This window comes from Gorilla gorilla, chromosome 1 (genome assembly GCF_029281585.2).
Source record: "Gorilla gorilla gorilla isolate KB3781 chromosome 1, NHGRI_mGorGor1-v2.1_pri, whole genome shotgun sequence".
Lineage (NCBI taxonomy): Eukaryota > Metazoa > Chordata > Mammalia > Primates > Hominidae > Gorilla > Gorilla gorilla.
Window position 1 is genome coordinate 101,946,004 of NC_073224.2, and position 13,348 is coordinate 101,959,351.

The 13,348-nt window shown below is 54.7% G+C and overlaps 1 protein-coding gene across 5 annotated transcripts in view; it reads left to right on the forward strand.

The window, feature by feature from the left end:
• Positions 1-253: 253 nt before the first annotated feature.
• KCNN3 (potassium calcium-activated channel subfamily N member 3) overlaps positions 254-13,348 on the forward strand; it is a 172,963-nt gene continuing 159,868 nt past the window's right edge. For 4 of the 5 annotated variants that reach the window (XR_010129493.1, XM_055360651.2, XM_019023215.4 and 1 more), the window contains exon 1: positions 254-1,529. Coding sequence is in view for 4 of the 5 variants with exons in the window: in XM_055360651.2 (XP_055216626.2) it covers positions 579-1,529 (951 nt within the window). In the remaining variant the exon portion in view is untranslated. Of the gene's footprint in view, positions 1,530-10,654; positions 10,864-13,348 lie in introns of those variants that run through there. The other variant, XM_019023219.4, reaches the window with a different exon arrangement.

The following is a 13,348-nucleotide window of genomic DNA, read 5'->3' on the forward strand; positions in this document are numbered from 1 at the left end:
GGTTGTGGCCATACCTGTCAGAGGAAAGAGGACAGCGGCTCAGCTCCGGGGTGGGGGAGCAAAAACTACAGTTCCCAGTCCTCGCTGCGCCGCCACTGGGGCCGGAGCCGAGGACGCCAGGCCCCTCCTCTGGGGAGGAGCCTATGCGGGGGGCGGAGCTAGGAGGAGGTTGGAGAGTTAAGCCAAGCCAATGAGACCAGCTGCTAATAAGTGGGCTTGGCTTACAATGTAACGGTGGCAGGAGGAGGCGAGCGAAGCTATTGAGCCAGCGAGGAGTGAAGCTGAGCCTGGCCTCACACGCTCCTAGAGGACCACCTCCTGAGAGAGTTCTTTCACCCCCTCTTCTTTCTCCAAGCTCCCCTCCTGCTCTCCCTCCCTGCCCAATACAATGCATTCTTGAGTGGCAGCGTCTGGACTCCAGGCAGCCCCAGAGAACCGAAGCAAGCCAAAGAGAGAGGACTGGAGCCAAGACACTGGTGGGGGAGATTGGATGCCTGGCTTTCTTTGAGGACATCTTTGGAGCGAGGGTGGCTTTGGGGTGGGGGCTTGTGCTGCAGGGAATACAGCCAGGCCCCAAGATGGACACTTCTGGGCACTTCCATGACTCGGGGGTGGGGGACTTGGATGAAGACCCCAAGTGCCCCTGTCCATCCTCTGGGGATGAGCAGCAGCAGCAGCAGCAACAGCAGCAGCAGCAGCAGCAGCAGCAACAGCAGCAGCAGCCACCACCGCCAGCGCCACCAGCAGCCCCCCAGCAGCCCCTGGGACCCTCGCTGCAGCCTCAGCCTCCGCAGCTTCAGCAGCAGCAGCAGCAGCAGCAGCAGCAGCAGCAGCAGCCACCGCATCCCCTGTCTCAGCTCGCCCAACTCCAGAGCCAGCCCGTCCACCCTGGCCTGCTGCACTCCTCTCCCACCGCTTTCAGGGCCCCCCCTTCGTCCAACTCCACCGCCATCCTCCACCCTTCCTCCAGGCAAGGCAGCCAGCTCAATCTCAATGACCACTTGCTTGGCCACTCTCCAAGTTCCACAGCTACAAGTGGGCCTGGCGGAGGCAGCCGGCACCGGCAGGCCAGCCCCCTGGTGCACCGGCGGGACAGCAACCCCTTCACGGAGATCGCCATGAGCTCCTGCAAGTATAGCGGTGGGGTCATGAAGCCCCTCAGCCGCCTCAGCGCCTCCCGGAGGAACCTCATCGAGGCCGAGACTGAGGGCCAACCCCTCCAGCTTTTCAGCCCTAGCAACCCCCCGGAGATCGTCATCTCCTCCCGGGAGGACAACCATGCCCACCAGACCCTGCTCCATCACCCTAATGCCACCCACAACCACCAGCATGCCGGCACCACCGCCAGCAGCACCACCTTCCCCAAAGCCAACAAGCGGAAAAACCAAAACATTGGCTATAAGCTGGGACACAGGAGGGCCCTGTTTGAAAAGAGAAAGCGACTGAGTGACTATGCTCTGATTTTTGGGATGTTTGGAATTGTTGTTATGGTGATAGAGACCGAGCTCTCTTGGGGTTTGTACTCAAAGGTAGGGGCTGTGGTTTCTCTTTATACCTTGAACAAAAGGAATATGTAGGTAGCAAGAGAGGGATTGAGAGAGGGGGATTGCGAGAGAGAGAGATTGAGAGAGAGAGAGAGAGAGATTGAGAGAGATTGGGAGGGAGACTGGGAGAGAGAGGTGGTGGTGGTGGTGAGAGGCGCTTGCTCAGTTATATTCAACACTCTAACTTCCCGTGGTTTTCCTTCTTGATCCCGGGAGAATTCATTCCTAGCTTCCTCTGGGGGGTAGGGGACATCCCCACACACTGTGTCTAATTTGCAGACTCTCTGTTAGGGAGGATTAAATAATCCCTTCTGAGAAATCGCTTTTCCTCCTGGCTCACTCGTACTAAAGCATAACCCAGCAGCTTAACGCACCAATTAATTACACTCCGCCTTCATGTGTTTGCCAGTTCCTGCGACTTCCCCTTCTTTCCTCCCCTCCCTGCTCCACTCCATTTTCCTGAGGATGAAAAAGAAATAAATGTCTGGGTGGGGGGTGGGGATTCCGTACCATTGCCCAAGTCCCTTCTCTCCCTGTCTTCTCCATCTCTTCACAAGTTTCTGTTTCCCTCCTCTTCTCAGAGAGTCTCGGGCAAAATAGAAAACCATCCATGACCTGGGTCTCCTGAGGGCATGGGGTAAAAATATAGGTGGAGGAAATCAGTGGTCCTTTCCCTCAGGAGAGAGGACTCAGAATAAACCTGCTGCTGCTTCGTAAACATCTCCTGATAAAAATGGCTACAGGTGTTACCTGGGCAGAGCAGCTGGGCGCCGCCTTGCCATCAGCTGGGGGAGCACCTCTCCTTGGGACGGGATGACAGGGCTTCCCAGGCGGTCCCCACAAGCCCGCGCCCCAGCTCAGCCCCAGTTCTCCCCTCCCACCTCAACTCCTTCTCCTTGGGATAAATAAAGATGAGTGTGTGTGTGAGTGCGCGCCCGGATGGAGAACAGCAGGCACTGGCTTTAGGGGGGAGCTGGCCCCACTGCTCCAGCCTCTCAGTCCAGCCCCAAGACAGAGGAGGGGGTTTCCCTCCCAGAGGGAGTGGAGATGGAGGAAGGTGGGTTTCTGCCGATGCTCTGCTTGCCAGGGAGCTCTCCTGCTGTGGGCTGGAAGGCTTAGAGACCTGGGAATCGGTGGACAAGTGGCTCCACGATACCCCCACCCCCAATTTGTTGGTGTGTGTGTGTATGTGTGTAATGTGTGTACGTATGCATGCGCCTGCTTGTTGCTTGGGTTTTTCTATTTATTTGTCATTTGGGGCAGGGGATGGCTTGGAGAGGGGGGGCGGTGGCTGGGCGGGCTGGCCATTGGGTAGCTGGGAGGGGTTCAGCTGTTGGAGGTTTCAAATAGAGCTTGTTTCAGGCAGGGCACAGCTGCTGCGAGACTGTCACATTCCTTATTGAAATCCAGCCGCAAAAACCTAGGAGGTGCTGATCGGATTTCCCCCATTCCCAGCATCTCACTTTAATCGGGGATGGGCAGACTTTCCCGCCCTGGAAACGGGTGGGGCAGACCTGTCAGACGACCTGAATAGCCAGGACCAAGACTTCCGGGCAGAGGGTCCTCCAGCAACCCGGCTGCTCTCAGTGGGCTGCCCCAGCGGAGGGCAGCACCTGGAAGCCGCCTTAGTCAAAATAGCTCAAGGATGAGCGTCTCAGCGAGCAGAAGCGAGTGGGGTTTCCCCTGGAATCGCAGCTCACTTAGTCATTCCCTGTAATGAGCCTCTGCGTCTGCGGGTCCTTCTGCTCGCTGCCTTCTCAGAACCGCCTCTCCTGCTGGGCGCTCCAGGATATGGGGCTGGCAGCCTCGCCAGGACTGGCAGCTGCCCTGGTCACAGCCCTGGCTCTCTCCAGTCCTCCCTTGGAGACCAGGGGCCCTCACTGGGGAAAACTGATGAAGGCCCAAATGCAAGGGGGGTGTGGGGGAAGGGGCAATCCCAGCACCTTCTCTTTCAGTGACACCCGTGGTCAGAGTTCTTAAGGAAACGGCTATTCCCAGAGACAGTGGCTGTGCACAGATCCCAGTGCGGGATCTATGCACATTTGCCTTAACGCGACGGGAGAGTCACCACTCTGCAGGATCAGGCCCTCTTCCCTGCCTGGGGCAGGTGCCACCCCTGAGGGGGAACTCAGGGAAAGGGGCTTTCCCAGAGATGCGGAAGGCAGATTTTAGGTGAATGAAAGGGGAGGCCACCTGAGGTGCTTGGCTCCCCGCATTTCTGAATCACAGACCCTCATAGCAGCAGTGGCGTGCACCGAGGGGGCAGCAGCTGAGAGGTCCTTCTTGCCTCAGCGGCCACTTCCTGTGTGCCTTGGGGCTGGTCTTGAGATAAGCAGAGCTCATTTAACTTGCTCACTCATTCACCCATCCCTGCACTGTCCATCCATGTTTTGAGTCATTTATGAAACAAGTATTTTCTGGGCGTCTCCTATGTACCAGGCCTTGTACACACCGCAGGGCCAAGATAGATATCCCTCTCTCCTGGAGGCAAATGGGAACATTTCAAGGAACTGGGCCAGAATTGGAATCCCAGCTCTGCCACTACTATTTGTGTGATCTTGGATAAGTCATGGAGCTTTAGCGAGCCTGTTTCCCCAGCTGTCGAGTAGGGAGAATTAAATTAGAGACGTGTAAGGCACGTATCTGCCTGCTCAACAAATGGGCCCTATTGTGATTGTTACTGATGATGACAATGATGAAAGGAAAAGAGATGTCTTTTTCCTGTTATCTAACTCTGGCTGTAAAATTAGTTGGAGCCTTAACAGATTGGGATCTAAGACTTGTCAACGGAGTGAGAAGTTGTATCTGGGAGGGAAGGAGTTCTGAGAAGGGACTGGGTCTGACTAGAGACCACCTTTAAACATGGTTTATTCTTGGGGGGAGGTGAATATCTGTGTCCCAGTTTCATGGAGGAAGTGGTCTCTACTCCTCCATGGTCTGGGTTAGTCACAGCCCAGGAGAGCTCAGGGACATTCAGTGGACCCTGGGGAGGGATGGGTGACACTCTCTTTTGCTGGAGAGCTTTGTGTGCCTGGTTGGCCCTGCTGACCAGTCTGGAGGCAGGCGGATGGACAAGGCAACCTCAGGGGTACCAGGCAGATTAGGTAATTCTGCCCAGCCAGTGGCAGCTCCCACTCAAAGGCCCTTGGGAGGTGACAAACTTTTTTTTTTCCCCAGGTGATTGAAGATTAACTAACCTTGTGCCTGAGCTGCTGCTTTCTGAAGTTCTCTGCTTTTTTTTCCATGGTGTTGTGGCCTTGCTGTTCACCTCTGTTTGGCGGGTGGCTGTTGCTGGGGAAGTAACTTGTCATGCAGGCCTGGGTCTCTTGAAAAGGAGGGTGGCATGTGCCCTGAGCATGTTCAGTTAATGCAAATGGGAGCCAATGTGAGGGGGTTGAGCAACCGGGACAGAACATCCCCAGCTCCCGCCTCACAGGCCTGTAGGTGCTAATGATGGAAGTAAGCTCTGCTAGGAGGCATCAGCCTGGAGCAGGGAGGTGGGGCTTGATTCCTGGGTGAGCTCAGATAAGAGGAGAGCTTCTCATTATTATGCCTGGGACATGAGATCAAATGGCAGAGATGCCTGAGATGGCCCCAATGGGCTCCTAAAGGTACGAGGTGACCCTTGAACCAAATGAGGAGTCCTTTTTTTTTTAATAGGCAGGTTTACTCTCTGAAGGCTTAGACATTGTGACGAGGCCTGGTCTAGAGATTCTGTTGAGAATCTTAATCACATCATCTGTACTGATTGGTGCCACTTGGGTAGATCAGCAAGGACCTGGGGAGTCCTTCTTAGAGTTCTTTATTTTCTTTTAGAGCTGGTTTGGGGCACACCCACTCCATTGCATTAAATTACCTGTACGCTCTCTTCCCTGGGTTCAGAAAGAATTAGGGAAGGGAAAGGCCTGGCTGCCCTTCCCTTTCCCCAGGCTGTGACTTCACCACCCTGACCCTGCCATCATGTTGGTGGCTGAGCTGGTACCTCTGTGTGGCTGGCAAGGCACCCAGGGGCCTCGTTTCTCGGGACCTCAGGCGTTGGGCTGTGGGATCTTCTCAGGGGAGGCTGGAGAGTGCTGGTGTGGCAGCATGGCTCTTCTTTCCCACCAGTCTGTACAACCTCAAGCCACTTCCCCATGCCCAGCCTTGAAACAGGTCTGCATCTCTCCTCCCAGGCAGAACCAGTCCTCTGCCCACTCCCCCACCATGCTCCTGTCTCGCCTGCACCACTGATTTCCTGCCCCTCTGCTCCTCTCTGTGGCCCCTGCCTGGCCTCGTTGCTGGGGTAACCCAGGTGGCAGAGAGGAGTTGGTGTGAAGATGCTTATCCAGGCTGCCCTGTCTGCTCCCACAGTGTCTTCTTTTCCCACCTCTAGTTACTCTTTCTTCAGACAACCTCATGCGAGGCCGCTTCTCCGCATGCCCAGGGGAGCCTGGTCGTCTGGCCATTCACTCTTTAAACAGAATGGCCAAGGCCAACTTGTCTGTCTCTTTGCAGACCTCAAAGAGGTCCCTGAGTCCATCCCCAGCCTCTAGACCAAATGATTGAGTAGTATCACTGGAACCAGTTCTGATCTTCTGCTCTCCCTGGTCACGGAAGCCTTGTCTGCAGAAGGGCAGAGCAGCAGTGCAGGCTTGGCTAGCCAAGTGGCTCTGCACCTTCTGTTTGGACCCAGGTGCTGCTTTGGGATAGGTTGTTGGCTGTCACAGTGTCCTGGTATTTTTGAGAAGATGCCTCTGGGTACTGGTGCCTGTGTTTCAGGCCATGGCGGAAAAGTAGGAGTAGGATAGACCCTTTCCAGCCCTTTCCATGGACCCTCCCTGTGGGGTGACCTGCAGGACCAGGATGCAGAAGGCAGGAGACTGGCTGAGAGCCTACGAGCCCACTGCCGAGGGCCCTAGGCACACATTTTGTCTTCACAGGTCACACTGAGTGTGTCGGCCCACAGGAGGGCAAGCGTGAAAATGGCCTTTTGACAGCGTGAAAATGGCCTTCTCCGCCGCCCGCCCCAGGGTGGTGGTGACTTTATTTATAATCTTTGTGGACAGTCTGTAAATGAGTCAAACATTTGTAACCCACAGGGGGACAGCTAACTTTTTATATATGCTTCTCCTTTGCGTGTCATCACACTATTTATAACTGTCCTGGGAAAAGACTTCATCACACATCCGGACTTCCCTTCCCCACAGGCGGCATTACCCGGGTGCTCCACCAGGGGCATCCTGGCTGGAGCATTTATCTCCTGCACAGCCTAAGTAGAAAGGCGGCTGATGGACTCATATTTCTCTTATTGCGCTTTTAGGAAGAGGGGTTTGTAAGGCCGTGGTCAAAAGATCTGCTTTAAAAAAAATAAGGTAAAGAAAATCAAAATGAAAAGAAATTTGAGTAACCTCTGTAGAGAATCTGGGGCCTGGATGGAAATGTAAGATCAGAATAGAGCGCTTCAGCTCTGTTGCAGTTATTTGTGAAGCACATTTGGGGGAGAAAATGAGTGTGTGCGGGGGTTGTGAGGGGCGGCTGTATATTGATGAAATACCACTTTACTCAGCTCAGTGACAGGCAGGCCAGCACATTCATTTGTAGTTCTTTTTCTTCTCTTTCTTTCAAAACCCCAAAAGGAGAGCAAGAAAGCAAGGCACCTATTCCTCTTTAAATAATGAGGGTGGGGAATTCTGAGACTGTGCTGTTCCCAGGAGCTGTAGGGAGGAAAATTCTAGTGCCTTTTCTTTGGGTGAGGAAAGTCCGGAGGAGGCGAATGGGTTTTTAAGTGCCCCCTCCCCCGACCCTGTCATTCCACCCCCAGGAGCTCAGCTGGGATCTGAGGGAAAGGAGGGGAGGATCAGCTGGGGGCAGGGACCACGCTACTTTCTGGTCACCCAGCACTTCGCTGGGCTGGCCGGGATGTTGCTGAGTGACAGGAGAGGGGAAGGCAAGGACCATTTGCTGAGTGCTGGGCTGGCTTTACATTACACCCGGGAGTACAAGGAGCAGGTCGTGCTCACCGCCCCCTGTGTAGATGAAGTCACCAGGCCACACTGACACTGCTAGCGGTGGTGGCACTGAGATAAGAACCCAAGCCCGTTTAGCTCCCAAGTTCATACCCCTTCCCTTGCCTGCTGCTGCCCATATCCTTAAAAGAGAAAAATTGAGTTTATGGCACTGAGACCCATGATGCAAAATATTGGAACAGGAGGAACTTTACCACGAGCTGGGCAGGAAGGGCTTGATGGAGGGCGGGAGATGCTGGCGCAGGTCCCGGGGGGTGGCCAGGGTGAGTGTGGGCACCCCAGGTTGGCCTGGGATCAGGGTGAGATTGTGGACTGGCCCAAGGTCAGTTCTTGATGCCTCCTCTCTGGGGTCTGGTGCTGCTGCCCTCAGGGTGATACCGGGCAGGTTGTGAGGAGGGTAGGTGTGGGGAATACAGGGAAAATGAAAGCCCTTCCTGCAAAAGCTCCTTCCACAGCCCCTAGCACCCCCACCTTCCACCCCTGGAGGGCCAGCAGGACCCCTAGACCTGACTGGACATGTCCATACACAGCTCTCTCACCCCTCACCTCCACCTTGCTCTTCTCTTAGGCTGCCTTTCTCCTCCAGCACTGGCTGTGTGGCTGTTTATCGGGGGACAGTCACATGAGCTCAGCATCTTACATCTTACAAGGCATTTTCACCCCTGGGTCCCTCATGACCCTCACAGTGCCTGGCCCAGGGCTCATGATGACCAACTATCTCAGGGATGAGAAAACTCGGCTGCACAGGGGGTCCCAGGGTTGAGTGACTCACTCCAGGTGCCCATCTCAGGAAAGAGAGGGTTCTAGAGTGAGAGCTCAGGTCTCAGTACACTTCTGATTTCCCTATTCCAAACCCCACCACAAACTTCTGCTGGGAATTTGAGTGAGGGACCTCGAAGGGCTTCTCCATTCCTGGTTCTAGAAGTTTCTTTTTCATTCTTGAGTCCCATTTTCCTGCGTCCCTGTCTGTGCCTCATGCCTCTGTTGAGCTCTGTCATGGGCAGTGAGTGCCGGGAAAAGGCCTGTCTCTGCTTTGAGCCCCTCAGGAGGTGCTTCTGCCTCTTGCTTCCAGCTTGTTGTGTGATCTTTGTTGAGTCCCTTCCCCTCTCTGGGCCTCGTTTCTCTGGCCTAAAAACAGGAGCTGAACTCCCTTCCTGTGCTGAGGCTTCACAATCTGATTCCAGATCATGTTTCATCACAAGGATGAGCAGCCACAGTCCGGAGAGTCCTGTTCTTAGGGGTGTCAGACAGCACCCAGATGGCATCCATCCCAGGCGGATGGTGGTTTATGGTGTTGGTGCTTGGGAGGACTGAGGAAGGAGACAGTGACTCAGACTGGGGATGCTGGGTCGATTCCCTGTAGGAGGTTGGGGGGTCCCTGAAGGACTAGACAAGCCAGGATGGGAGGGGCTCGGGCAGGGGCTCAATTCTGAGTGTGAGAAGCCCGGGGAGAGGGGGCAGAGTATGTAGGGAACAGAGCAGGCATGAGAGCAGCTTCAGGTTGCTGCCGTGTGGTGCACACAGGGGCATGTAGGGAGGAAAGAGGAGACTGTCTCGTCTGGAGAGGCTTTGGGCAGGCAGTGAACACAGGCCCAGGGCGAGGGCACAGTGATGGATGGAATATTTGGTAGCATCGGTAACCACCAGGGCTGCAGAGTTCTGCACACTCAGGCCCCGAAGACCTGATATCCTTCCTTTTAGAAGTGGCCAGGCTTGGTAGTTAAGGACTTGGGGCCAGGCGCGGTGGCTCATACCTGTAATTGCAGCACTTTGAGAGGCCAAGGAGGGTGGATCACCTGAGGTCAGGAGCTTGAGACCAGCCTGGCCAACATGGCGAAACCTCATCTCTACTAAAAATAAGAAAATTAGCCGGACATGGTGGCGCACGCCTGTTATCCCAGCTCCTTGGGAGGCTGAGGCTGGAGAATCGCTTGAACCCGGGAGGCGGAGGTTGCAGTGAGCTGAGATCGCACCACTGCACTCCAGCCTGGGCAACAGAGTGAGACTCCATCTCAAAAAAAAAAAAAAAAAAAAAAGACTTGGGTGGCACACCAGTGATGGGCGCTCTGGGAACTTACTGAACCCAAAGCCTATTTCCTCAGTGTTAAGAGGGAATCACAACTACTGGCTGTAGCACAGCAGCCAGCACAGAGCCAGCCACACACTGGGTCTCAGCAGCTGGCAACTGTTGCCTTTATTAGAGTGGTGGTTAGAAGATGCCACCTGGAGCATCAAGACTGGAGGGGCATGTGCGCCCATGTCACCCCTCCACTGTCTGCAGGTGGCTATAGACGAACTGGTGTCCCTGCCTGGAGAGCACGTGTGGAACATGCCCCTTTTCTCATGAGGCCAAATGGCCTCCCGTCTGTGACAAGCTCCCCAGTCATGTTTCTGGATAGACCTTGTTGGGTGAATCTGTGTGAGTAAAAAGGAAGTGGGCTGTTCTCTGGATGGCAGGGCTGCAGTGGTGGCCTGGGCTGGACTTCTGGAGCCTTCTTACCCCATGGGGCCCTGTTATTCTACACTCAGTTAGCAATTTGTGGTCTGGGCAGAGCTAACCGGGTGTGGACATGCAAATCGGACAGGTGGAGAGAGAACAAAAATAAACCCGTGGGGCCAGGCCAGAGGCTGAGAGGCCTGGAGGAAGGTCAGGGGGACACACGATGACCAGGCAGAAAAAGGCTGAGAGAGTAGGGCCACAGGGAGAGCCGAACTAGGAAGCTGACCTGGGACAGAAGCAGGGAAGAAAAGCATTGCCACAGCTTGCCTGATGCGTCGTCAAGAGAACACAATTTCCCCTTCAAGACTTGAGTCAGGGTGCTTCCTAGAATTCTAAAGGTTCTTTCTGCCTCTTCACCCTGCTTGGAGCACCAGGGCTGTGGCAGTGGGTGACGTTCCCAGCCAGGTGCCAGGGGGCAGGCAGCAAGAGCAGCTGGGCAGGAGAGGGACGTGCCCAGGGCTTGCCCTTCGTGGAAGCCATATCTTTTTCACAAGCCCTGGTCACAGGGTAACCAGAGTTGTATTCTGAGCAGAGCCTTGATGATACTAAATGAACAGCATGCAAATGATGTGTGAAATAATATGCAAATTGGCATCTGTTATTTTTGAGTCAGCTTGTTGGGCATTTTTCTTAAAGGACAGGAGTGCTGCTCAGTGTCAAATGAACAGGAAAGTCAGCTTAAAGGACACTCCTTGCAGGGACTGGGCTGGCACCTACTCCTTAGAGCTTGCTGATACCAGGCCTGCCACGCGACATCTGCAAGGACAGTTGTTTGGTGTTTTGCTTCAGGTTATAGATGGAGAGACCTATAAAGGTGGGTGCCCTGCCCAGGTTACCCAGTAGGTAGGGAGGAGGAAGCAGATGACCTGTTGCCTGGCTTGAGCCATTGAACCTTGCTGACCTGTCAGTGGCTTTGAGCTGAGGGGGCCCTGCAGGGAGGCAGGGAGAGGCTGCCCTTGCTCATTCTGGTCCGTCTGCCACTGTTGGTTTTCCTTAAGCTCTCTGTGCCTCAAACTCTCTGAGCCTCAGTGTCCCCGTTTGTAATGGATGTGGGGAGACTGACATCCACTAACCTGGGGAGGATGACACTTGCTAATGGTTGGTCAAGTGGCCAGCCTGGCTGTGGGTGCTCCTGGGCTGCCAGCAAATGGTGGCTCCTCCTAGCCCCTTTGCTTGAGTTGGCATCAGCCTGCCTCCTCGCAAGCTTCCACTAGCAGCGATTTTTGCAGAGCAAAACCCCTTTTGAGATTTCTGATTTTAACAAATTGGAGTTTAGCTATTTTCTTTCTTTTCTGGCTTCCAGTGGGTAAGATGTTGGCTCCCCAAAAATCTCCCATACATGGGAATGGCCGGAGCTGCCTGCATAGGTGATGTTACCTTCTCCCAAGGTGAGGGCTTGGGGTAGGCATGTTGCTCAGGGTTGAGCCACCACCTTTGGAGGGCTCAGAGCTGGATGGCATTGGTGGAGGATGCAGGGGAGGCCTCCTCAGGGGGGCACCATACCTGCCCTAGATGGCCAAGCTCTGTAGGCCAGCCAGGTGTGCTAGCCGGGGTGGGCAAGATCCCTGCATATGCCTCCCAGCCCTGTGAGGAAGGCAGGGAAAGGACCATCCTCCTCCTTATAGGACCCCAAGGCCCATAGAAGTTACGCGGTGGCTTACACCTGTAATCCAGCACTTTGGGAGGCTGAGGCGGGAGGATCGGTTGAGTCCAGGACCTCAAGACCAGCCTGGGCAACATAGTGACACCTTGTTTCAAAAAAAAAAAAAAAGTTACATGACTTGTCCGAGGCTACTCAGCATTGTTAGTGGCAGGGGCATAGCTGGAATCCTGGAATTCCTGGTTTTAGTTCTTCCTCTCTTTTTGTTTCTCCCATCCGTCTTCTGGAAACATATCCTGAACACCCACTGTGTGGCAAGCCCTGCTCCAGGCGGCAGGAGTGCAGAGAATCTGTGCCTTACAGACTCCAGGGGGGTCTCTCCCCAGCCAGATGTGTTGTTCTCCACCAACTCTTCCTAAGAGAGCACAGGCTTTCCCCATAGACCTGGATTCAAATCCTGGCTATTTGGCTGTGTGGCCTTGCGCAGCGGCCTCTTTATTTGGGAGGTGGTATTTTAATTCCTCTTGTGGGTGGAGAGGTGAAGAATTCAACGTGGGCCAGAGCTGTCACCCAGGGGGCTCTTGTCCGTGCTGGGCAATGGTGGGTTTTACCTTGGTTGTTTCTTCTGAGAGCTCAGTGGCCTTGGGATCATGCAAGGTCCCTCACAGCTGGGCCCATGGTTCCCAGCCCCTCCTGCTCTGGGCTGGACCTGGTGTTAAGCTCTGCTAAGATGCTTTCCCCTGCTCTGGGAGAGTAATGGTGCTGAGCCTGGTGGGAGGGCATTTTGGCAGAAGACACCTGACGGGGTGCACACTATGTGCCAGCGATGGAAAGATCCCTCAAGAGTGAAATGAAATTGACGCAAGGTGAGAGCAAGTCTAGGATGGAGTTGAGTCATGAGGGTTTCCTGGTGGGTGGACGGGATCATATAGAAAGAAAGCCTGTGTCCACAGCAGCTTGGGGGAAGGCACCGCTCTCATTACATGGGAACTTATTTTTCCTTCCATAAGAATGACTCCAAAGCAACACCGGGTCTTATTCAGGAGTGAAGAGGTGACAGGCGGTGGAGAAGAGAATATTTATTAAGGGCCTACTATGTGTGTTTACACACCTCATCTCATTAAGTCCTCACAACAACCCTGTGAGGTAGATATAATTCTCCCCGTTTTGCAGATGACAGACCCAAGGCTCCGAGAGGTTAAGTGACTTGCTCAGGGTCTCACAGCTGGGAGGTGGTGGAGTTTGGATTTGCACACAGGGGAGTGTCTCCGACACCCTCACATTGTGCAGCAGACATGCTTTTGCATATGAGATCCTAGACTGGGCTCTTTCAAGCCAAAAGCTTCTCCTGCCCTCCCTGAGCTCTCCACTCCCGCCCACCCCGCCCCTTACTGTGCCACCCTCAGTCCCCTGCCAGCCTCCCCCAGAGCCTCAGGGGATGTTTTGTGCTCATGGAGTGGGGTAAGGGTAGAGGGAGGAGGGGAGGAGGATGCTGTCAGTTTAGATACAGGGGTTTGATGAAGCTCCAGGTGCCGTGCTGGGCTCTGGGGCTGAGGAAAGTCTCCTGTGGGCCCTGGAGGGGCCAGCCGAGCCCTCAACAGCATGCGTCCTAGTGTTCTTGCCGCAGCTCTGTGGCTTCCTGGCTGTGCAGCCTTGTTGAGAAAACTGACCTCTTTGAGCCTCAGTCTCCAGGTCTGTG